Source organism: Phascolarctos cinereus, unplaced genomic scaffold, assembly GCF_003287225.1.
Source record: "Phascolarctos cinereus isolate Bilbo 61053 unplaced genomic scaffold, phaCin_HiC Scaffold_726;HRSCAF=1367, whole genome shotgun sequence".
Classification (NCBI taxonomy): Eukaryota; Metazoa; Chordata; class Mammalia; order Diprotodontia; family Phascolarctidae; genus Phascolarctos; species Phascolarctos cinereus.
Window position 1 is genome coordinate 233,068,269 of NW_027556098.1, and position 24,208 is coordinate 233,092,476.

Sequence of the window (24,208 nt, forward strand, 5' to 3'; positions counted from 1 at the left end):
TACAGCAAAAACCTCTCGTTCCTTTCATATTTCACTGCCTTATTTCCTTGATGGACTATGTCTATTATCATAGAAAGTCTTATTATAGTAAGTTAACATAAACCAGATTTCCCCTGCAGTGGTCAGGTAGTTTCTTTCCCCTTTGTGTTAAGACATTTCCATTAGTGGTTATTAAATGTTCTGTGTCAAATATATTTCTGAAGTCAAGCTTATCTGGATCTGGTATATTCCTCACTTCTGCTGGTTTTGTGAATCATTTTATAAAGAATAAATTATGTTGGAGGGCATTGTTTGCTTATCTGATGCTATTTATTTCTCATGGTTCTCCAAACAAATAGCCTACTTGTTCCATTTAATCCCCTTGGTAATTTTTTAAAACATAAGCTTTTTAAAAATTCTAATTACACATACAGCAGGGGTAACATTAAAAGTGGTATAAAGGGATTTATTGCAATTCCTCTGGACTCTGTTTTCATTAGAATCCTGCAGCTATTTCTCTCTAAACAACTAGGATGTGCCTCTAGCCATGGAAGGTATGGGTGTATTAGCTTGCTAATGAAACACTAGAACACTCTTCCTAGCCTCCTGGGTAGGACCTTAGACAGCTGTGTGCTGCTAGAAAATGACTAACCTAGTCGGAGAAATGGCAGTGTTTTCATTTGAGAGAATTCTGTACCTGTGCTGACATGCGTTAGGCCAAGTAAGAGAAGAAAAGCCTTCATTTGCCCAGGAGTTTACTAAAAGGACCTCTCAAGCAAACAGTGACCTTCTTGCATGAGTGTATACTTTTTTTCCTCTATAAGGCAGTATTCCTCATAGTAGCTCTTATCCTTAATTTTTACACTTAACTGTACCAGAAAACTCAAATTTTCATCTGTTTTTTCTGTGCTGTAAGAACTAGGCATTTGAAGTATGAGAAAATGAGATGACCCTTTGGGAAGGCAGGAACTTGAGCCAGCTGCATTTCTAAGGTTAAATTAACTTTTGTTATCTGGTTGGGTTTTGGGGGTGCTTGCCAGCTTCAAGGGAGTTGATAGTTATGGAATTCCTCTAAGTAATAAAACCAGATGTTTTCCTTTTCCGTCTACTTCTTGTATCTTTTTCTTAACATTGTACAAAAATAATGTATTTTCTATCAGAAGCCATTCATGACTTTTAAGGTGCCTTCATGCTCAAATATCTGTCTTTTAATGGTATATTTACAAAGTGATCACTAGATCCTTTGTGAATATTCATTATACTTTTTCTGATTAGTCTACTTCAGGAAATGTGTGTTTAGCTTGGACTCTAGCATATTCATTAATGGTAATACTTGTTCAGTTGTGTCCAACTCTTTGTGAACCCATTTGAGATTTTCTTGGCAAAGATACTAAAGTGGTTTGCCATTTCCTTTTCCAGCTCATTTTACAGATGAGGAAAGTGAGGCAAACAGAGTTAAGTGACTTTTCCAGGGTCACATAGCTAGTAAGTGTCTGAGGTCAGATTTGAACTCAAGTCTTCCTGACTCCAGCCCCACACCCTATCCACTGCAGTAACTAGCTGCCCTAATAGTAATGCTAGCCATCATTAAATCTGTCAGCAAAGGCTTTATTATAAGATGTGTCAGACCTAGAATTTGTGAGCTATTACACGAGCACAGTTCTTGGTAATACCATGTGAATCTATATATTTTTAAAAGCCTGTTCAAGCTACTATGCAAATTTACACCTCTTTATATAATTAGAAGGAACCTCTTGAGGTTCATTCAATCTTTGTGCCAGATTCTAACCCAGAAGTGTTAAGTTCTTTTTCTGAAATAGATTTGTAACCTCCTTCTATGGTACATTCTTATCCTGTTGGTAGGTTTTTCCTAATTTCTCACTCAGATACCTTCTGTTATAAACTATGTGTAATAGCCTTCCTTGAGGATGGCATAGTTAATATTGGTATCCATGTTTGAGAGTTTAGCTGCAAACATGAATGCATGTCTTGTTGTCCTGTCTACCTAATTTAAGGCTGCTTTTTGGTTCATATCTTTTTGTTCCTCGGCTTCTATGTCTCTTCAATGACTTCTTTATATAAAACTATTACTTTAAAAAAATTATCCCATCTCTTCATTTGCTGATGTATTTGGGATTGCTTTTTTCTTTCTTGAATCATAAAATGATTCCACTCAGATATAGTGCTTAGTTCAAGGCAGGCAACTTTTAGGGCATGCCTTTTTAAACCCCTTCCCCCTATGGAATGAGCAACAATTTGTCCTAGTGTACCTAATATTAGTTTTCTGTTCCTCATAGCTCTTGGTTTCAGGATCATCGATTCTGTGACTGTAAATAGGATCCTTGCCACTCATTTGCAAAAACTTGGTTTGACCCCTCATTAGTGATATCTGCATTTATGGTTTTTGATTTTGTATGTTACTGAGAAATTCATGCCTTTTCTTTCAGTTAACCATAACCAATAGCATGCATGTAAAGAGGCAAAAAGAATACTGGGTTTGGAGTGAGAGGTTGTTCAGTCTTTTCAGTCATGTTTGACTCTTCACGACCCTGTTTGGAGTTTTCCTGGCAAAGATACTGGAGTGGGTTACCATTTCTCTCTTCAACTCAATTTATAGATGAGGAAATTGAGGCAAACAGAGGTAAGTGACTTCATTCTTGAAGGGGACCAAAATGATGAAGGACAACAATCATTACATATGTTTCAGTATGTATATTATAACATTATCTTCAATTAAGAAGCTTAGGTTTGCAACCTCAACATTCAGGAGGCTATTTACTTACTCAAAAAGCTTTATAAGTACTTACTTAGTGTGACCAGGGGTGGGAAACCTGTGGCTCGAGGCCACATGTGGCCTTCTAGGTCCTTGGGTGCAGCCTTTTGACTGAGTCCAAGTTTTACAGAACAAATCCTTTTATTAAGGGGATTTGTTTGGTGAAATTTGGATTCAATCAAAGGCCCTCACTAGAGGGCCGCATGTGGTTTCCAGGCCTTAGGTTCCCCACCCCTGGTGTAAACTGTTATCTCTTTGATGGTTCTTTGATGTGGATATCAAAGTTGCAAATACCCAAGCTATTCATAGTCATTATGAATAAGGAATTGTCTTATTTTTTTCTCAATAGCATTTCTTTTTTACTAACAAAATAGAATATTTTCTGTAACATGGTTAGGCGTAAATATTAAAGAGATTTTTAATGATGCAAACCCACAGATGAGGTAAGATCTCCTTCACAAAACCTCTATTGTTACTAATACTTGATAGAAGGTTTTGCTCTACCAGAGTACTCCATAAGAGAGACCTCTCAACAGGAATCTATGCTAGAGTAACAGGCATCCTAGCCCTTTTCCAGTATTCTGATGCTCTGACATAACTTAAACTCTGATGTTCTGATACAAAACTGGCTTTGGCTTCTTGGGCTGATGCAAATAGCAGATGGGAAGGGTTGACATCAGACATAGGACAAAAGGTAGGAACAGAGAGATACAAACAGTTGAGTTTGCATCTTCCCTCTTGGGCTATCAATGCTAGATTTTTGATAGTCAAGTGGCGTTCATGGGCATTAGCTTCTGAAGCAATAAGGTGTAACCTGACCCAACAAATGCTGGAACAGTTTTCCACGATGGTAGACGATCATTCCTGTGTTCTAGTTTCTCCATGCAATTATAACTAAGAGAATCACTAACGTTTTTATAGGGCTTTCTAATTGAGCCGTAAGTAAACTGCCTGTGTCTAGCACTCTTTTAACAATGAAATGAGAAGCCTATAATAAAATATTGAACTGCCAGATTGACTCTTTACTAACCTTGTTCTATAGCTGAGAGTTTGAAGACAGGGGAGACAAACTCTAGTCTAGAAGGGAGTTTCTACTTTGGAAAGGGTTGGATCCAGTAATTGAATGGAATATGAGATCTATGTTGCATGCGATTAATGTTTCTACTTTTACCATGTAATTACTAATCTAATTAAATTACATGTTTACAGAATGACTCTAAATTAAGGTGGATAGATGAAATAATATAAGAAAATGTAAGGGAGGAGGCATTTCTAAGAGTCATTCTTCTAGATAAAAATCATTGACACGATAGTGATATAGGAGTGGGTGAGGAATGTTGGTTTAATGAACAGCTACATAATCTGGGCTGCTGACTCTTGACAGAATCCAGACTGCTACTTTGTTTATATTTCTTACATTAACAATGGACATATATGTGGACAGAACACCACACCTGTGGCCACGCAGGCAGTAAGTTAGAGAAAAAGGCAGCATTTTGGCAGGGTCATTGCTTAGACAATAATAACCCACAAATTTCAAGCTAGCCAACCTTTGTTGATATTCACTGAGTGATGAGCAGAAGAACGTGAAAGAAAGTAGCCATGTAAAGGTCCAGGAGCAGTGAGCTATGGCTACTGTGGTTTGGTGCTCTTTGATTTTTCTTATCTTTTGGTGAATGGCTCATAAATTTTAAGCAGTTCCTTATATACATTTTGAATCTGAGATATTTGTCAAAGAAGCTTGTTATGAAGACACCTCTTCCACCTCCCCTCCTCCCCAGTATGTTCCCTTTCTCATTTTAATTGCATTAATTCTCTCCGTCTCTATCCCTTGTTTGCTCATGAACTCTTTCCCTACCCATAGATCTGAAAGGTAATTTCTCATTCCTCTGCTTTATGTCTAAATCATATACCCATTTCAAGCCTATCGTGGTACATTGTGTAAAATGTTGGTGTATATCTAATTTCTGCCAGACTGCTTTCTAGTTTTTCCAGGAGGTTTGTCTGAATAGTGAGTATTCCAGTACCTGGCACCTTAGAGTTTATCAAACCCAAAAGTTCATTTTCTTCTGTATGTTATATACTTAATTTTATACTGCTTGACCTCTCTATTTTTTTTTAACCAATACTAAGTTGTTTTTGATGATAACTGGTTTGTAGTATAGTTTGAAATCTGATACTACAAAAATCTGATTTTTGACCTTTTCTCACAAATGAGTTTTATTTTTTTCTAAAAATATAAAATAATCATTTTTATGGCATTTATAAAAATTAAACTAATTGAGGTAGTGTCATTTTTATTAAATTGTCTCAGTCTAACCATGAGAAATCAATAGTTCTCCAATTATTTAGGTCCATCTTTATTTCTGTAATATTTTAAGTTGCTTCCATGTAGTTCCTGTGTATTGGTAGATAGATTCCCAAATATTTTATATACTTTGCAGTTGTTTTGAATGGAATTTCTCTTTTGTTTTTTTTTTGTTTGTTTTTTGGTAATATGCAGAAAGGCTGATGATTTTTGTGGATTTTTTATAGCCTGAAATTGCTCAATTTATTATTTTAGTTAATTTTTTAATATTACTATAAGGTTTTTGAGAAATACCATCGTATCATATGCAAAAAACTATATTTTGTTTCCTCATTGTCCATGTTTATTCCTATATTTCTTATTTCTTGTCTTATTCCTATAACTGTATTTTTCTAGCAATATATTAAATAACTGTCATGATAGTGGTCAGTCATGCCTTATTATGATATTATTGGAAGGCTTCCAAACTTTCTCCATTACATATACTGTTTGAACTTGGTTTTAGATAGGTACTATTTACCACGTTAAGGAAATATTTATTTAGTTTTATGATTTCCAGTCTTTTAAACAAGGTGTTAGATTTTGTCCAAAGTCTTTTCAGCATGTATTAATGTGATCATATTATTTTTCTTGTTCTTGTTATTAATATGTTATATCTATAGTTTTTCTTATATTGAACCAAACCCTGCATTCTTACTATAAATCTACCCTGGTCATTAGATATAATTAAAAAAACATGTTGTTGTACCTATTTGTTAATAATTTATTTAATATTATAGAGATATTAGTCTATAGTTACCTTGTTCTACTTTGTCTCTCTTTGATTTAGTTATCAAGAACACATTCATATCATAGATTGGAAGGGTACCTTATTTTCTTGTTTTTACCCATCATTTGTGTAATATTGGAATGAATTATACTTTAAATATTTTATATAATTCACTTCTAAATCCATTCTGGTCCTCAAATTTTTTCTTTGGGGAATTAATTTATGGCTTGTTCAATTTCTTTTTCTGTTACTAAAGTTATATAAATAAATTATTTCTTTTTGTTTTAATCTTTATATTTTAAAGTCTTTATATTTTTAAAGTATTCATCCATTTCATCCAAGTTATAAGTTTTGTTGGCTTATAACTAAATAATTTCTGATATTTCCTTTATTTCCTCTTCATTTTGGGGTGTGTGTGAATTCTCCTTCTTGATTTTTATGTAATTTGGTTTCATTCTACATTTTAAAAAATGAAAACTAGCTAACTATTTATTTATGTTGTTAGTCTCTCCCCCCAACCAAAGCTCCTAATATTATTTATCAATTCAGTGTTTGTTTGTTTGTTTGTTTTGCTTTCAATTTTGTTATATTTGTTTTTAAATTTTCAGTATTCTTTCCTTGGTGTTATATCAATTTATGTTAATTTGCTGCTTTGCTAGATTGTTTTAGTTGCATGTATAATTTGTTGATTTGTTCTTTCTCTCTTTTCTTGATGAAAGCATTTAGGGATAGGAATTTTCCCCTAAGGATCATTTTAGTTGCATTCCATAAATTTTGGTGTCTAGTCCTGTCATCTTCTCTGATAAAATTTTCTATTGTTTCTATGATTTGTTCTTTGACAGACCAATTCTTTAGGACCAAGTTATTTAGTCTCCAATTAATTTTTAATTCTTCCTTCAAAGGCTTTTTATTGAATATAATTTTTATTTCATTGTGATCAATAAAGCGTATATGTAGTATTTTTCTCTTTCTGCATAGATTATGCCCAAATTCATGTCAGTTTTTGCAAAGGTATCATGTACAGTTGCATACATGTAAACTCCTGTTTCTATTCAGTAATTTCCAGGTATCTACCATCTCTGATTTTTCTAAAGTTCTATTCAGGTTCTTCTTCTTTATTTATCTTTTTATTAGATTTGTCTAAGTTTGTAAGGGGCACATTAAGATCCTTCCCTCCATTATATCTTTGCTGCCAATTTCTCCCTGAAACAATTAATTTTCTTGTATGTATTTAGATGCTGTGCTATTTGGTGTATATGTATTAATACTGATTTGCTATCTTTAGGCATAATGTAGTTTCCCTATTTGTGTTTTTAATAGTAAGCATTTATACTACAGGCTTCTCTGAAATCATGATCACTACTCCCACTTTTTGAGTTCACCTGAAGCATGACATAATGTTCTCCAATGCTGATTTTAACTTTATGTGAATCTTTATGTTTCAAGTGTTTCTTGTAAATAACATATCATTAGATTCTGCTATCTAGTTCATTCTACTCTCTCTCTCTCTCTCTCTCTCTCTCTCTCTCTCTCTCTCTCTCTCTCTCTCTCTTTTAACTGTTTTGTAGGTGAATTCATCTCATTCATGTTCATATTTCTCAGTTCCGGGCTTTTCATTAGGAATACTTGGAAATCCTTAGGATCATTCCCTGCCCGTTCTGTGCCCCCCCCCATAATATTATACTCACTTTTTCCAGAGAGGTTATTTTTAGTAGTAATCCTTTATCTTTTGTTTTGGGGAATATCACATGCCTTTCCTCTTGTTTATAATGTCAGCTTCCAAGTCTTCTATGATCCCAACTGTGGCTCCTTGGTACTTTCTTGGAGTACTTCAACTTGGACTGCCCATAGTACTTTTTCTTTTACCTGAAAGTTCTAGATTTTGACTGTGGCACTCTTGACAGTTTTAATTTTGGGTTTCTTTCAGGAGATTGTGATAGGACTAATATTCTCCAGTGTTTTCCTGATGCAAATTCTTTCCTACCAACCACAGCATGGGAGAGACCCTGGCACTTCCTCTTTCCCACCTTCAATATGGATTAGCTTTACTTAAAGGAGACAAAGCCATCCCTACTACCTGACTGAGCTTCTTCAACATAGCTTCCTAGTCTCCTAAAGGCATACCAGCCACAGGCAGTCAGAGCCCTAAGACTGAGGGCTCCTCAGACTTGGGGGATTTCTGAAGACCACTTGAGTCACTGGAATCCTCCATTCTGTCTTCCCCTGAGGACCAGACGTATTTCTATATGGAGATGAGGGAATTTGTGTCCATAGAAGCTAAGAGCCACTGTATTCTTGTTGTGTATCTTTGTTGTGTTAGGGCAAAGTAGACCTTTTTGTTACCTGCTTAATAATGTGCAAATGCCTCATTCCATTGCAATATTTTTCCTCAACTATGAGAACGCTGTCACTGGAGCTGCCTCCACCAAAACTGGATTCTTTCTGTTTTCACATTTCCCTCTAGTTCTGAGAGATCTGGGCAGTTTTCATTTGTGATTTATTAAAATAGGGTAGTTGTTTTCTGCTTGGCCCATTCTAACTTTGTGGGGGTTTAATTCTTGGGTAAGGTTTACCTCTATATATTCTAAGGTATTGATTCTCCTTGTTATTTCCCCTCCCTAGCCATTCCATTATGTATCACTTCTTTCATTTCCTCTAAACACCAGGATATTCTTTTCTTTGAGGTACTACTTGGATAGGTTATGGATTTCTTCTCTTTTGGGGCTTACCTTCTGGGCTTCTCTGAATTCAGGGTATTTTTTTTCTCTGCATTCAGTGTTGTTTTCAGTTGCATTCAGTGTTTATTCATATCTTCAGCTTCAGTTTCTGGATTTAGGACTTATGCTTGGGTCAAATACTGCTCCTATATTCCTCCCTAGCGTGGGTAGGCCCTACTTAATCCAGAATTTGTTGGCCAATAGTATGCCCTACGTTTTGGCACAATTGTTTGGCTCTGTCTCCTATGGTTCAAGCTCAGGTTGCCTGGATATTGAGTTGGTCTAGGATCACCAAGATTCTGGATTGGGCCAGGGCTGCCTATATTTGTTGGGGTAAATGTGGGCTTCCTGATCTCTTCTCATCTTCTATTGTGAAGCAGAGGAGGCCCCTGGGTTTCCCCTTGCCTTGCTGAGCATTGGCCTGGCTTGGTCTCTTGATGTGAGTGGAGATGAGACCCCTGGGTTGTCCCTTCCTGGCTTGGTGCTACAGTGGCTCTGTTCCCTGTCCTGGGACCAGGATGCTTTGTCCTTCATCTTCTACTTACCTTCACTTTTTTCTGCTCCTTCCTCAGGATTCTGGCAGTCTTTTTACACAGCTCTGGACAGAACAGAAGAGTTTATAGCTGATTATCTTTGCTTGTATTTACCATTATTCCTTCTGGTACATTTTTATCCATGGGAGGTATTTGTGGGAGAGAAATGGGCTCCTCTAGATCCTAAGACACCATTTCCTCATAATCTCTTCTTTATTTCTTTAATTTTTTTTCTGATTTAAAATTGTAGTTGCCCTCTTTTGAAATGTGTTTCAGTTTGTAGCCACCAGGCTGCCTAAGGAGAGTTGAAATGGCTTAGGTCAGAAATAGAGCAGATCAAAGCTCCCATAAAATCAGTATTGGACCAGCTATACTTCCAGCCTGATGGAGAGTGGGAGACTCAACCTGAAGGGAAGAGAAGGGGAGGCTAAAATAGGAAAGAGGAAGGCAGGGCAAGAGAGTGGAGAGGAGGGTTATCAAAGGGGGAAGGAAAGGAAAAGAAAAGAAAGGAAAAAGAAAAGGAATTAAATACAAATACAACTTTATATTTGTCATCTATAAGGGTAACCTTATAGATGTATATGCCATATGCATGTGTATGATTATTTCTTTGAATATTTCTCTATTTGTAATTAATTGAAGGAAAAAATCCCAAGTATGAGTCTAATAAACTTAAGGAATCACATCATTTTGTCAAAATATTTTGGCTTTTTATTCTCTACAGCCCTTCTAAATCTGAGCAACCCGCATTCAGGGTGGAGGATTATCATTAGTATCTGCTAGGTCTGTGTGGGTTGAAAGCTTCCATAGAGCAATGTTGTTTTGTTTTTATCTCTTGGAGCATTTGCTACTGGTTAATCTTTTTGATGGATACGTCAGGGTATTGCAGCTCTACAATCCACCCTGGCCTGTAATGGATCTAGCACTTGCATGTAATTGAAGTATTCAGTTTTGTGTTATAAATGACTCAGAATTTTTAATGTGTACAATGGCCCATGCCTGGAAATCAGCCATTTGTAAAAAGGCTTGCTGACCTACAAACAGCCGAGTTTCTGTTTGTGGCTTTGAACACCAGACAGAACATTTCGTATTTGATCCTGAAGGCAATAGGGAGCCACTGGGGTTGATTAGTAGGGGGTGGGTGTGACATGATCAGACTTGAATTTTAGGAAATCACTTTAGTGGCTAAATGGAAATGGATTAGGGTGGGGAGAGACTTGAGGCAGGCAGCCCTATTAGCGGGTTATTGCAATAGTTCAGGGGTGAAGTGATAAGGACCTGCATTAGAGTGGTGGCAGTGCCAGAGGAGAGAAGGAGTCATATCTGAGACATGTTTAAAAGATGTTGGCAACAGATTGATTATGGCAGTTGAGCAATGGTGAAGAACCAAGGATGACTCCTGAGTTGTGTGCCTGAGGGACTAGGAAGATGGTATTATCCTTTTCAGTAACAGGGAAGGTAGGAGGTAGAGAAGGTTTAGGGCAGGGGTAGGGAAAAGATAATGAGTTTGGTTTTGTATGTATTGGGTTTAAGATGTCTACTGAACATTCATTTTGAAATGTCTGCAAGGCATTTAGAGATGTGAGAATGGAAGGCAGCACAAAAGGTTGGGGCAGAATAGGTAGATTTGAAAATCATCAGCATAGAGGTGGTAATTAAATCTGTGGGAGCTGATACAGAGGAAGAAGAGAAGAGGGCCTAAGCCTCTATGGAACTCTTCTAGTTAGAGTTCATGATCTGGATGAGGATAGAGCATAGGAAACTGAGAAGGAGCTGTCCAATAGGTAGCAGGAAAACCAGGAGAGAGTGATGTCTTGAAAACTACTGGTGTCCAGAAGAAGAGAGTATCAAGAAGAGGGCAATTGACAGTATCAAAAGTTGCAGAGAGATTAAGGAGAATGAAGATTGAGAAAAGACCATTGGATTTAGCAACTAAGAGATCAAGATAACTTTAGACAGAGGAGGGTAAGAAAGAAAGAAAGTGGAGGCATGTAGTGTAGAGGCCTTTTCCAAGTGTTTAACCACAGGGGACAGAAAACATATTGGCTAGTTAGCAAGGAAGTGAATTTTTTTTTCCAGAATGAGGGAAACAGACTTGTTTGTAGGCAGTAGGAAAAGAACCAGTGGACAGGAAGAGATTGAAAATAAATGATGAAGTAGAGATGACAGAGGGGGCAATCTATTGGAAGAGTTGGGAAAGAATGAGATTGAGAGCGAGTGGTTAGCCTTGAAAAGGAGTAAAATCACATCAAGATGTGAGATGGGATAGAGAAGGAAATAGTTGCTAGAAGGCATTTGGGTGATATGAGATAAAGAAGAGGGAAGAAGGAGCTCATAGCAAATGGGACTCAATTGTTTCTGTAAAAGAAAACTTTAAGGAATACTTTTGTCTCCCATGATAAGGGGAGCCTGGTAGACTGGAATTGTGACATTTAGGGAAGAGCTGTGATGATTAAGTGATTGGGCAGGTTTGGGGTGCCCACATGTGAGGCTGTTGAAGTCCCTCTTTTCTTTCAAGCCTCGGCTCAGGTGTCATCTTTACCACAAGGCCTTCCTGATCCTTTGATTAGAGAAGACTTTTTCTTCTAGGAATATGTCTTATCTCCTTATTAGGCTATAAGCTCCTTGGGCAGGAATCATTATTTTTTCATCTTTGGTGCATCTGGCACCATACCTTGCACATAATACTGTAATGCAGACTTGGATTTGAGAGGCCTGCTGCTTACTAGCTGGGTGACCCTGGGCAAGTCACTTAATCTCGCTGAGCCCTAGTTTCCTTGTCTGTAAACTGGGATGATAATAGCACCTAATTTGCAGGGTTGTTTTGAGAATCAAATAAGATAATGTGTATAAAATGCTTCACAAACTTTAAAACCATATGCTAGCTATTATTATTAATAATAATTTAAATCCAGTTAACTTAAAGAAAAAATAATGGGTTACTTGTGTATACACAATAAAGACATTTCTTTATATATCTCTTTGGTAAGTTGAAATCACTGTAGACATTGAATGTGATGGTGATAAGGAATGGACTTGTGATTTCACTAGCATTATATACAACTCTTGTTCAGTAATTTCCTCCAACAATAAAGATCAGGCTGCCTGGATATTGTGTTGGTCCAGGACCACTCCGGATACTGGATTGGGCTATGACTGTCTGTATTTGCTAAGGCCAATGTGGGCTTCCTAATGTGGTCCCATCTTTTACTGTGAAGCAGAGGAAGCCCCTGGGTTGCTGGGCATTGGCCTGGCCTGGTCCCTTGATGTGAATGGAGATAAGACCCCTGGGTTGTCCCTTCCTGGCTTGATGCTAGAGCAGCTGTGTTCCCTACCCTGGGACTACAATGCTTTGTCCTTCACCTTCTACTTACCTTCACTTTTCTCTGCTCCTTCCTCAGGATTCTGGCAGTCTTTTTGTGCAGCTCTGGACAGAACAGAGGAGTTTATAGCAGATTATCTTTGTTCATATTTATCATTATTCCTTCTGGTGCATTTTTAGAACTCAACTGGAGATATTTGTGGGAGAGAAATGGGCTCCTCTAGATCCTAATGCATCATCATTTCCCCATAATCTCTCCTTTGTTTCTTTTAATTTTTCTAAATAAGCACCTTCTCCTCAATTTATAGTCTTAGAGAATTGTCTGGAGCACTAAAAAATGTTCAGGGGATTTATCCATGATTAGCCAGTGTGTGTCAGTAAGTCCTCAATACAGGTCTCCCTGGCTTCAAAGCTAACTCTTTATCCACTTGAGAAGCAGAACACTGGTCATGATTTTAAGAAATAAAATATCCTTTTCTACTTGTGCTAGGGGATCCCTCTGATATTTGCCAACTGACAGAAGAATAAATACATTGGTTTGGGGTGAACAGGACAGACAACCATTTTGTAGGCTATTCATGTCATAACAGGTCTTGATAGTATATTTTTTATGTTTTATAAGCTATGATTTAGTCCGTGATATATTCAGACCTATGAAAATAATGAGTTGTGTTGCAATGAACTACTACTGTATAGGGAATACTGTTCTTTTTAGGTACCTCTTGTATACTGACTCATGTCAGTATTCTATGTGAAATTTATTAACACAGAGATAGTCCTTGGTAAGGTAATCCTTACCTTGCTTGAGCAGCTGTAGCTTTTTCTTTAAATGTAGGGAAACACATACTTATCTTCTGATCTGTGCCATATTCTTTTGAAAGAAAATACCATGAAAATTTAAAATTTACTTTTTTTTTTACACTATCAGTTTGCTTAACAATCTACTGCTTCCCTTTTTTCAAACTAGGTGTTAACAAGGTAAACCAGGCAACAGGGACAAATCATTACAATTCTAACTTAATGAAAACATACCTCCCTGGTTTCACTCTCTGGTATTTTGACTCCACTAGATTTTTACTTTGCCCCCTTGAAAAGTTCTAACAAATTCTTTGTCTCTTCTGTAAAATGCACTTTGGTGTTCTTAGAGCATGAAGACAACAACCAGCCAACCAAAATGCAAATATTAAAACCATTGGTATAAAGAGAGCTGGACTTAGTATATGAAAACATGGATCTGAGAATGGGCTTCACCCATCACCATGTGACCATAGGCAAATCACTTCTCTTAGTTTTAGTTTCCTCATCTCTAAAATAGGGATAATAATAAGCAAAAGTATATAAAAACACTATGTAACTGTATACACATTATATAAATAAATGTAAATATATCTATAAATATTTATAATTTATAAATTGTCCACCTCAGGATTTTCCCCTCCTTTTCTTCATAGAGGAAAGAAGGCCTTCTTATCCCTGGAGGGAAATTAGAAAGAAATGTTAAAGGTTTCAAAGTTTCATTTCTGACCACATTCATCTATGAGTGAGGAGATAAGAGCCCATTTTTAAAATGGTGTTAAGGGATCTTGCTAACTTTTTAAGGTGTTATTTTCTTCAGTATTTTTTTTGGGGGGTCTCCTCTAGCAAGATGTTGACTTATTTTTCATGATTTTCTTGCATCACTCTCATTTCTCTTCCCAGTTTTTCCTCTACTTCTCTTACTTGTTTCTCAAAATCCTTTTTGGGCTCTTCCATGGCCTGGGTCCAATTCATATTTTTCTTGGAAGCTTTGGATGTAGGAGCTATGACTTTGTTACCTTCTGGTTGTATGTTTTGATCTTCTTTGTCACCAAAGAAAGATTCTGACTTTTTTGTGCAGTTTGCTCATGATCCCAGCCAATTACTTGAGTTATAAATTCTTTGTTAAGGTAGGGTCTGCTTCCAGTGTGGAGAATGTATTGTCTCAAGCTTCAGGGGTTTTGTGCAGCTGTTTTCAGAGATACTTTTAGGGAATTGTAAATTTTCAGTTCTTCCAAGGTTGTGTGATCAAGGGCGAGATGTTTACTCCTTTTCTGGCATGGGCTGTGGTCTATGAGTGACCACAAGCACTCTTTTCTGCCTTGGAACTGTGAGGAGGATTCTCTCTTTACCACCACTATAAGCTCCACCACACCAGTGCCCCTCTGTGTTTTAGGACTGCCACCCAGAACTGTGACCCAGATCCAAGCACAGGCAAAGCAAGAGAATCCTGCCTCAGCACCAGCAAAGAGATCCCTGCAATATCCCTCTGATCGGACACTTGATTCCCTCTCCAGCTGTGGGCCAAGAGCTCCAGAAACAGCTGCCACCCTGGGTCTGAGCCGGCACTGGGGCTGCGACCGAGCTTCTCTCTCACTGTGATCACAGACTTTTCCTACCAACCTTCTAAGTTATCTTTGGCATTCATGGGTTGAGAAGTCTGGAAACTACCATAACTGCCCATGATTCAGTCCTCTGAGGCCTGCTCCAGCTTTGCTGAGGCCTGTTTTGCCTGTGCTTCCACACCAAACTGTGTTCCTCTCCCAGCCCAGTGCAATAGATCTTTCCAATCAACCATCCAGGTTGTCTTAGGCTGGAAATTTGTTTCAATCTGTCTTTTTGTGGGTTTGGCTACTTTAGAATTTGTTTAGAGCCATTTTTTACAGGTATTTGGAGGGGTTTGGGGGAGAACTCAAGCAAGTCACTGCTTTTACTCCGCCATCTTGGCTCTGCCTCTTGCTAATTTTTTCATATCTATTCTGGTAATGTCAAGTGCCTATCAGGTTAGTCAGAAGGATTCCCGGTTCACTTATGTTTCTCCTCATTAGTCTGGCATTAAACTACTGCACAAGAGCCACATTCCTGTCTCTTGGCTTGATTTTGCTACTTTTACAGGATATCCTTCTCAGAATGGAACCTTAAGCAGTAGAACTTGTCAAGTTGGTGGTGGAGAGGGGCTTTATTCTTTCTCTGCTTAGATCTAGTAGCAAAAGTAAAGAAAAAAAGTTCTTCTCACTCTCTGGGAATGTGATAGATGTGTTGCACTGTATGGGTGTCTGTCCTTGAAGATGAAAAGAAGCTTCCATTCCAGAGCTCCACCCCACAGTCCACATTCAGAGAAAATAAAAGGTGGTGGGAGGCCCAACCCTAAGAGAAAGAGCCTCAGAGGAAAAATGTTGAAACTTGAAAGAGAAAAACACCAAGTAGGGAAGTAGTAAACCTTCTAGAAAGGAGCCCTGAACAGGTTCTTTACAGTAGGCTAAGAACATGTGTCAAGAACAGAACATGTTGTTCTCTTTACTTACACACTTATGTACATACATGTGTTCACACACACGTGAATGTCTATGATACTTGTATACATATATATACATATATGCATGTATATGTACATATATACATACACATGTACACATGCACATGTACCCTATATGTATACATGTGTATACCTATACACCTGATATAAAAGAAAGAGCAAAGTGTTTCATTTTTTACTTATATGTATGTGTTTTAAAGCCTGAACTGAGGGAATTTGTACTTTATGAGGGTTTTTTGTTTTTTTGGTTTGTTTTTTGCTTTTTATGTAGGAGGGTTCCTTTTAAAACAATGGTATTTCCCAAGGTGCTTGAGGAAGTCCTGTTCTAGTCTGCTGGTTTTACTCAGAAGAAAAGAATGCTAAATTGTAGGGTGGTGGTGAAAGCTCTTTTCTAGTCATTTTCTATGTTAATAGAAAATCAGACTTGACTTTATTGCCGTGGGCTGCTGAATCACTGTTTAAAACTGTGACCCCTTTGATGTCTGATTTGCACAGAAGTTGTAAGAGGCCTGGGAAGGAAGAAAGGGAGTAAAAAGGGGATTTTCTGACAGTATTGTAGGAGCCAAGTTTTATTATTCCTATTTGGTTAAATCTTTTTTGAGGGAAAGGATTGTGGTTTCTTTTGTTGTCACAGTTACTATGCCATCTCTACCACAAGCAGAGACAGAGAGGCATTCTATATTTGATGTGTATCTCCTTAATAATGAGAACAGACTAAGATGTTTCATTTGTCATTTGTTGTTATCATTAGCAGAGGCTAAATATAGTTAAATCCAAGTGGTGAAATGCAGCGATTTTATAAAGTAAAGAACATCATTCATCATTGACTGAAAATGTGGTTGCACATATTAGAAGCATGCCTTTATAAAGTCTTATTTCCAGTAATGCGGTATTTTTGTTTTGCTTTGAATATTTGTGAATCTGAAAACATTTTAAGTGAAATTATGCTTATCAGAAATTGCATGTGCCTATCAACAATCCTTTTTTTAAAAAAGTAGCATAGAATTAACCAACTAAGTTCAATTTTCAGTTTTAGCTTTTAAAAGCATTTTTCTGTATTTCTAATACAAAGTGGAAGGATTTAAGCATTCTACCAATATTAGGGGCAAATCCTCAACATGACTTCCCTTCCTGTATAGCTAATAAAAGTTATGATGTAGCCATTGGTAGGGGCCATACAAATAACAAGTTTTTAAAAATCTACCAGAAATGTCTAGTGACCACAAAAGCAACACTGTGAGAATCCCTCTAGAACAGACTGAACCTCTCCTCAAGTCCTGCTCTGATGCTTCATCAAGGCATGGAGGTGACCCTGGCCTGTCATAGGTCATGCTAATAAAATACATGCTCGGGTGAGGCCCACCATTCCACAAAGGCTCAAATTCAAGTCTTGTGACTATCTCTGTCATAGTCACCCACCAGCCTGACTATAGTCAGAAAGGCTCATTACCACATTGGACATTAGGTGACAAATGTTTTGGTGATGGCAAAAAAAATCTACCATAAATGTAGAGGGATTTAAGCATGTTGGTGACAAGAACATCTGTATTGACAAGTTTCTTGAAGTATCAAAGCGCCTAATAGATTTATAATTAAAAAACTTTAAAATGTCAGATAGTTTTAACATAACTCTGATTCACTCAACGAACATATCTAAGTAATGGTTCCAATCATACAATATTTTGGGGCAAAGTAACATTTCTGCACACAAATCTACATGGTGATTCTCAAAGTAACAAATGAATTCCTATATAGTTTGTAAGGATGATTCCCCCCTCCCCATAAATTAAAAAGCTCCAAAATGTGAAGTTTCACATTCTAGTCCTTCCCTCCTTTGAGTTAGTTGACCTTGGGTGAATGGCTTCCACTTTGGGTCTTAGTTTCTTCATGTACAAAAATGAATGAGCTATACTTGGTGATTCCTTCCAGCTCTGAGATGAATTTTGTACTTACATGCTCCTCTTACCTGTATATATCACTGCCCCAGAAGATATGATATTATTTATCCAGCTGGTCCATGTCATTGAGGACGTATGCTTTTACCCTCATAGGTCCTTGATTGGCCAAGAAAGCAGACACAGAATCTTAGACATTCACCATGGACAGGCTTCTCTCTTGTCAATCAATGAGTTTTTTTTTTTAAATTAAGTACCAGCTATGTGCCAGGCATCATAGAAGGGCAAAAACCCTGTTCCTGGCCTGAAGGAGCTCACATTTTATTGGGGGGAGACATGTAAATAACTATGTATATACAAGATACATACAGAGTAGATGGAAGGTAAGCTCAGAGGGAAGGCACCAGCCCAGGATGAATGGAGAAGGGCCATCTGCAGAAGGTGGAATTTGAGCTGAGTCTGGAAGGAAGCCAGAGAATCTAAGAGAAAGCGAAGTGGGAGAGCATTCCAGACATGAGACACAACCAATGCAATGATGTGGAATTAAGAGATGAAATGTGTTGAGGAATAGCAAGGAGGCCAGTGGGGCTGGGCATAGAATGAATGAAGGAGAGTAAAGGGTGAGAAGACAGGAATGGTAGGAAGGGGCCAACTGGGGAAGAACTTTAAAGGCCAAACAAAAGCTTTTTAAAAAATTTTTTATTTTTATCTTGGAGGTGATACACATGCACTGGAGCTTGTTAAACAGAGAGGTGAAATAGTGAGACCTGTGCTTTAGGAAAATAATTTTGGCTTTGTGAAGAAGTCTAGCTGAGAAAGGGAGGTGTCATATAGGATGACAACTGATGCGGATGCCAAATCAATGAGGGTTTGCTTGTATGTATGTTTGTTTGTTTGTTTGTTTTAACTGTGAGGGAAACATGGATTTATTTGTAAGTAACAGAGAAGGAGCCAGTAGATGAAGACAGAATAAAGATCAGAGAGTGAGGATGATATTTAGTCATTTTTTTCAGTCATAGCTGACTCGACACCATTTGGAATTTTCTTGTCAAAGGTATTAGAGTAGTTTGCCATTTCCTTCTCCAGCTCATTTTTTCAGATGAGGAAACTGAGATAAACAGGGTTAAGTGAGTTGCTCGGGGTCACACAGCTAGTAAGTTTCTGAAGTCATATTTGAACTCAAGAAAATGAAGCTTCCTGACTTCAGGCCTGCCACTTCATCCACTGAGACACCTAGCTGTAGAGGAACGTAGAGGAATCGGCCCACCTCTTCATGCAAGACTGATGTTAAGGAGGAAATAGGGGGAGATATGTGAGTGATGTAAGATGGAATGTGGGGAAATGAGGTCTCCATGAATGATTTTGATTTTTATCAGTAAAGTATGAGGCCAGGTCCTTAGCTGAGAGAGTGGCTGGGTTGGAGAAGGGGAAGTGCATGTGGGAGGATCCATTAAAGACTGTCTGATAGGTTTGGGATAGCAGATCATTTAGGGAGATATAAGGATTGCTTTGCTGCATTGAGGTCAAGTTGAGATTATATAAAATTGTAATGGATCCAGGCAGCACGGTGTCATGATTTTTCTCCAGGTTTGTTCAGCTGCAAATCAATTAAAATGTAGAGAGTAAATGGTAGATGTAATCCAGGATTGAAGTTTGGCAAGGCATGATCATCAATTAGACAAGGGGCAAGGAATTCTAGAGAACTGAGTATGGTGCAGAAGTGGGTCAACTAGAACTCTTTCACTTACTGAAGCCTTCTCTTACAGGAGCATCCTCCAACCAACAACAGGCTTGAAGTAACAAGGGCTCATTGTAGTCCTTGCTGTATTTTTATCCACATCAAATTTGGTCTGTTTGGCTGTTGTTTACCTAAAGCTCTAAACTCAAGAATATTAGGGAAAAGATGCAGAAAGACCATTAGACCAAACATTTTATTTGTTACTATTTTGGGAATAGATTAACTATGGTATTCATAATGCTTTTCCAGTGTCCCCTTCCTTAAGCCTAATCCCAACCCTCCCCATCACCATCTTTCAGCTCCAGCCCTTCTGGGTTAATAAAATCTCTTTTCCTGAGGCAAAACAAGCAAGCTTTCCTTTATGGGGGGATAAAAGACATTACCCTTAGAGTCTGCACAAATCCTTCCTAGGAAAGTGGTTCATACCTCTTTTAATAAAAGCCTACTTCAGGCTGAGAACTTTTGATAGCATTTATTTTTTTCTCCTGTATTTTTTTTAAAGAATTTATTGATTTTGCATTTATTTGTTTTTGCATTACCTTTATTTCAGACTATAGACCTCCCTCCCTCCCTTACACAAGAACCTTCCCTTGTAACAAAGAATAAAAAAGAAAGGAGAGAAAGCAACTCAGCAAAAATTACCATCTCTGTGTGTGTTTGTAATACAGCCTTTCCTTGTTTTAGTAGAAAGTGTGTATAAATATGAAATATAGGAGTGAAGATATCCAGTAGTTAGGTTACAGTCAGTAAGACTCTTGCATGTGTGTTCATGTTCTAGTTCATTCCCCACCAAACCAATTTGAAAAAAAAAATGAAAAAGAAAAAAACCTGTGTAGGCATAGTTCCTGTCTGTTGCTTTGCAGAGCCTTTAATGCGTCCTCTTTTGAGGTGAGAGTAAGTTTTGGCTTCAAAAGGAGAGTGAGGTAGGAGGAGACTGGGTTTGTCCAACACTTTCCGAAGCAAAGGGAGTTTGTTACTACACTTCAAGGTGTTTAACAAAACCATTTGCATTTGAATGCTGATCCCTTTGAGTGTGGGGCACACAGGAAACAGTCTTCTAAATGATAGATAAACTCTCTCTTTCTACCGGGAAGCTTCAAGTCAGAGCAACCGTGCTCCAGCCCTGAGGCTTAAGCCAAATCCTCTTCAGATCATAGTTAATGCTGCACCTGATTCTATAGCAGCTGCTGCTTTTGAACAGTATGATGCTTCTCCTCCCCCAAAGGACTTGAAAGTAGCCTTTCTGCAGCGCTTTCAGCCTTTGTAGATGCAACGAGAAAAACACAGGTTGTGAGATGAACCCAGGATCCCAGTTTGGGAATTCACCACCCAACACTTAGCAGTCAGTGAGTTGAACCATTTGTCAATGCTTCCCTTCACAGCCGTGGTTTAACTGGAAGAAAAGGTGACTACCTCAAATAGTGGAAGGGAGGAAAAGTGACAATGCAGGGGTGTGTGTGTGTGTGTGTGTGTGTGTGTGTGTGTGAGAGAGAGAGAGAGAGAGAGAGAGAGAGAGAGAGAGAGAGAGAGATTTCTGGAAGATCAATTTCAATAACATCATCCTTAAAAATGAAGACATTTAGGATGGAACTTCTGCTTCACTGAATTGCCAAGGAGACCTTTAGGGCAACGCTGTTAATCTTGGAGATTACAGGAGGGTCAATATAGCCACTGATCCATCCTTTCCCATTACCTAGGCTGGAATGCCACTCACTAACTCTCATGCTTTTGAAGTCAGTTTCCTCTAAGCACAAGTCAGCTCTTTTTATTTTTGCAATAGAGTAACCTGAAATCATACTATAGCTACAAGAGCATTTACTACTATATATCCCAAAGGAAGTGAAACTTTATGAAGGTTATGAAGATTAGCATATGGTCATTGTGAAATCTCAGGGTACCTTTTAATTGAAACATCATAGCTACTCACTTATTCTGGGCTAGGATAAAATTGAGTAGGACCTCATTAAAGAAAATATGCATATATGACTAGGGTAGATGAGAGATGCAGGGATAGAGGCCATGGTTTAAAAATAAATAAATAAACAAATAAATAAAATATTATGTCCTGGCAATGTCAACAGAAGCATCTTTTCCTGGATTGTAGCCCTGGTAGGGGATTGCGATTCATTACACACTGGATTTATTTTGGGACTCACAGATTTAGAGCTAGAAGGGACCTTAAAGACTATGTAATCTAACACCCATATTTTATAGATGAAGAAGTTAAGTGGCTTGCCAAGGTCACACATATAATAAGGGGCAGAGCTGGGATTTGAACTCAGTTCCTGAGACTCCTTTAATCATTGCTCTTTCTTCTATACTCTGCTGCATTTCCTGAGAGGCAAGGGCTTGGGATGAGATGCATCAGTGAAAAATGTAGGTGTATTCCCTGTGCACAAAGACTTGGCATAACAAAAATAGCTTTTGCCCCACAAAAACTATTAAGTATAAATAGTCATAATTGATATAATTTAGAAGATAGAGGTGTTGGTGGCACAGTGCTTGCTGTTGAGAGAACCTGGCACTACTATTTCTGAAAGAAGTATTTGCATCTTTAATATTCAGTGTGACTGCAGAAGAATAAGTGTGGTTGTTTCAAGAGAGGACTCTCCACCCCAATGCTGAATGGATGTGGTTGGATATTTAGATAGTTTTCTGCCCTGTTTTAATAGTTGTGAATTTCAAGGAGGAATGGAATAGCTCAAGTGGAAAGAATGCTGAGGAGAGAATCATGTTTTTTGCTGCCATCTACAGATGTCAAAGTGCATTTCTATAAAGTCTCAGCAAAGAAAACAAGTCATCCTAGAGTAGAAATGAATGAAAATTGTGTCTAAAGGATGTTTAAAATATATTTCATAAATCTATTCTGATAGTAATAACACTTTGAGTACAGAATTGGAGTGTCTTATTTTGTTTACTCTTCTGGCTAAAAATGTTATCTGTAGCAATCAGCAGTATTGTCTTTTTAACATTTCGAATTGTCAGAGTGAAAATTTATGTTACCATTATGAATGGCACAACACCGGAATACTGGAAGTATTGATATCTAAGGTCATGTCCAGCTCTAACAGTCTATAAGTCTATGAAATATTAAAAAATAAGTGTGAGGGTTGTCTTTCAGGGATAGTTTAGCTTCAGTACTGACTGTAAGAAGTGTGATTAAAAGTGAGTAGTAGGGAATTTTATGAGGATGAATGATAAACTAGATAACCTTCTAAGGTCCCTTCTATGACAGACCTGCTAGGGGAAAAATGATTTAGAATAACATATACTGCAGTAAGATGGTACCTTTAGCAGCTTCTGCCCTCATGTTTCATTCTGTATATTTGCCAGGCTTATAATGACACCTTACAAACATCTTTCTGTATTATTACTTAAAGGGTCAAATTTAGACAGGAATTACTGGAAAAGCGCTGGATGGAGAAAAAAGAGATGGCCATTAAGGAAACAAAGGAAAAAGAAGAAAGAGAGAAGAGGCTAGAGGCCCTCAGGAAACAGGTGGTTTTGTTTAATTTGAATATTTGAATATGTAATTAAAGATGCTTCTAAATACTATAATGTGATAGTTACTAAAGTTAATTTCAAGACATCTGCTTTTTGAAGTCAGACTCTTCAGAATTTGGATACATCATAGGGATTTAGATCTAGATGACACCTAGTTCACATAGGTCACCTCTTTTATTTGAGAGATATGAAAACTGGGCACCAAACAGGAGAAGTGGGGAGTACCTTGCTGGTCACTCAGTCAGCCACAGAGCCTGGATTCCAACCCAGATTTTCTAGTGCTCTTTCCAACACAGACCTTCATTCAAGGGAGAAGAATTGGTCATTGAGATCACATTTATGTTATCTGAAATGGCCAGTTCCTGAGTTTATTTAAACTCCATCCACACCTTTAGAAATCTCTCCTAAGACTCAGTGCCTCCATGTCACCTCTAGTTTGTTAACAGCTTGATAATAATTGAGAGTAGTAAAATTCTGACATACTAGTCTAGGGATTAAAATAGTTGCAAAGAAGCTGTTAGGCCTTCACCTGGGCTTTGAGACATCCTCAGTTCAATAGAACTTGTAACCAGTTTTTAAATGCCACGTTTCTGCAGAATTGAGAGTTATGTAATAATATTTAATACCTGAAGCAATAGTTCACTTGATATGGGTATTGAAGGTAGATAACAAGAATAAAAAGTTAAGGACTGGAATTTCAGGTCATGTGACCAACAAGATGGAGGACTAGACATTTTCTCTGACCCCATGAGCTTTTGAACCTCTTCAAAATAGAAAACATACACCCAAAATAAAGTGAGTTCAGCTGTCTCCATGATCTAGCAAGAATACAAGAGAAATTTTTAAAGAATATACATGAACTGATGCCTACCCTGAGCTCAGTCAACACCCCTCCACCAATGCCTATTATGCTCCCAACATCAAGGCTGCACTAGCCAACCCAAGGACCCAATACTTATGCTTGCAGCAAAACTTAACTCCATACCCCAGTCCCCGCCCCCCCTTTTTCTTTCCAGTACTGTGGAGATCCTGGCTCCAGGATGCAGCAATTTTCTTGGACTGAGACAGTTGTTTGGTGCCACAGCAGCAGCTTTCTATGCTGCAAAAGATCTCTGTGGGAAAACAGTGGAACAGAGGGAAAGTGGCAGAACAAATATTTGGGCCTGAGATAGAGCCCAGCCCTTAGAAACCTAAACTCCAGAAATAAACCCATGACTTTTAGTGCCAGATGAGAGGACTGAGGAACAGAGGGAATGGAACAGGGGACTAGGACAGGACATTGGATGTGGGGCACTGTGAGGAACTTCACTAAATCTGACAGAAAGAGCACTATGTTCAG

General features: G+C 37.9%; 1 protein-coding gene across 1 annotated transcript in view; it reads left to right on the forward strand.

The window, feature by feature from the left end:
- CCDC148 (coiled-coil domain containing 148) overlaps positions 1–24,208 on the forward strand; it is a 277,956-nt gene that overhangs the window by 244,278 nt on the left and 9,470 nt on the right. Inside the window, exon 16 of the mRNA XM_078147022.1 lies at positions 22,746–22,863. Within this exon, the coding sequence (XP_078003148.1) occupies positions 22,746–22,863 (118 nt within the window). The remainder of the gene's footprint in view (positions 1–22,745; positions 22,864–24,208) is intronic.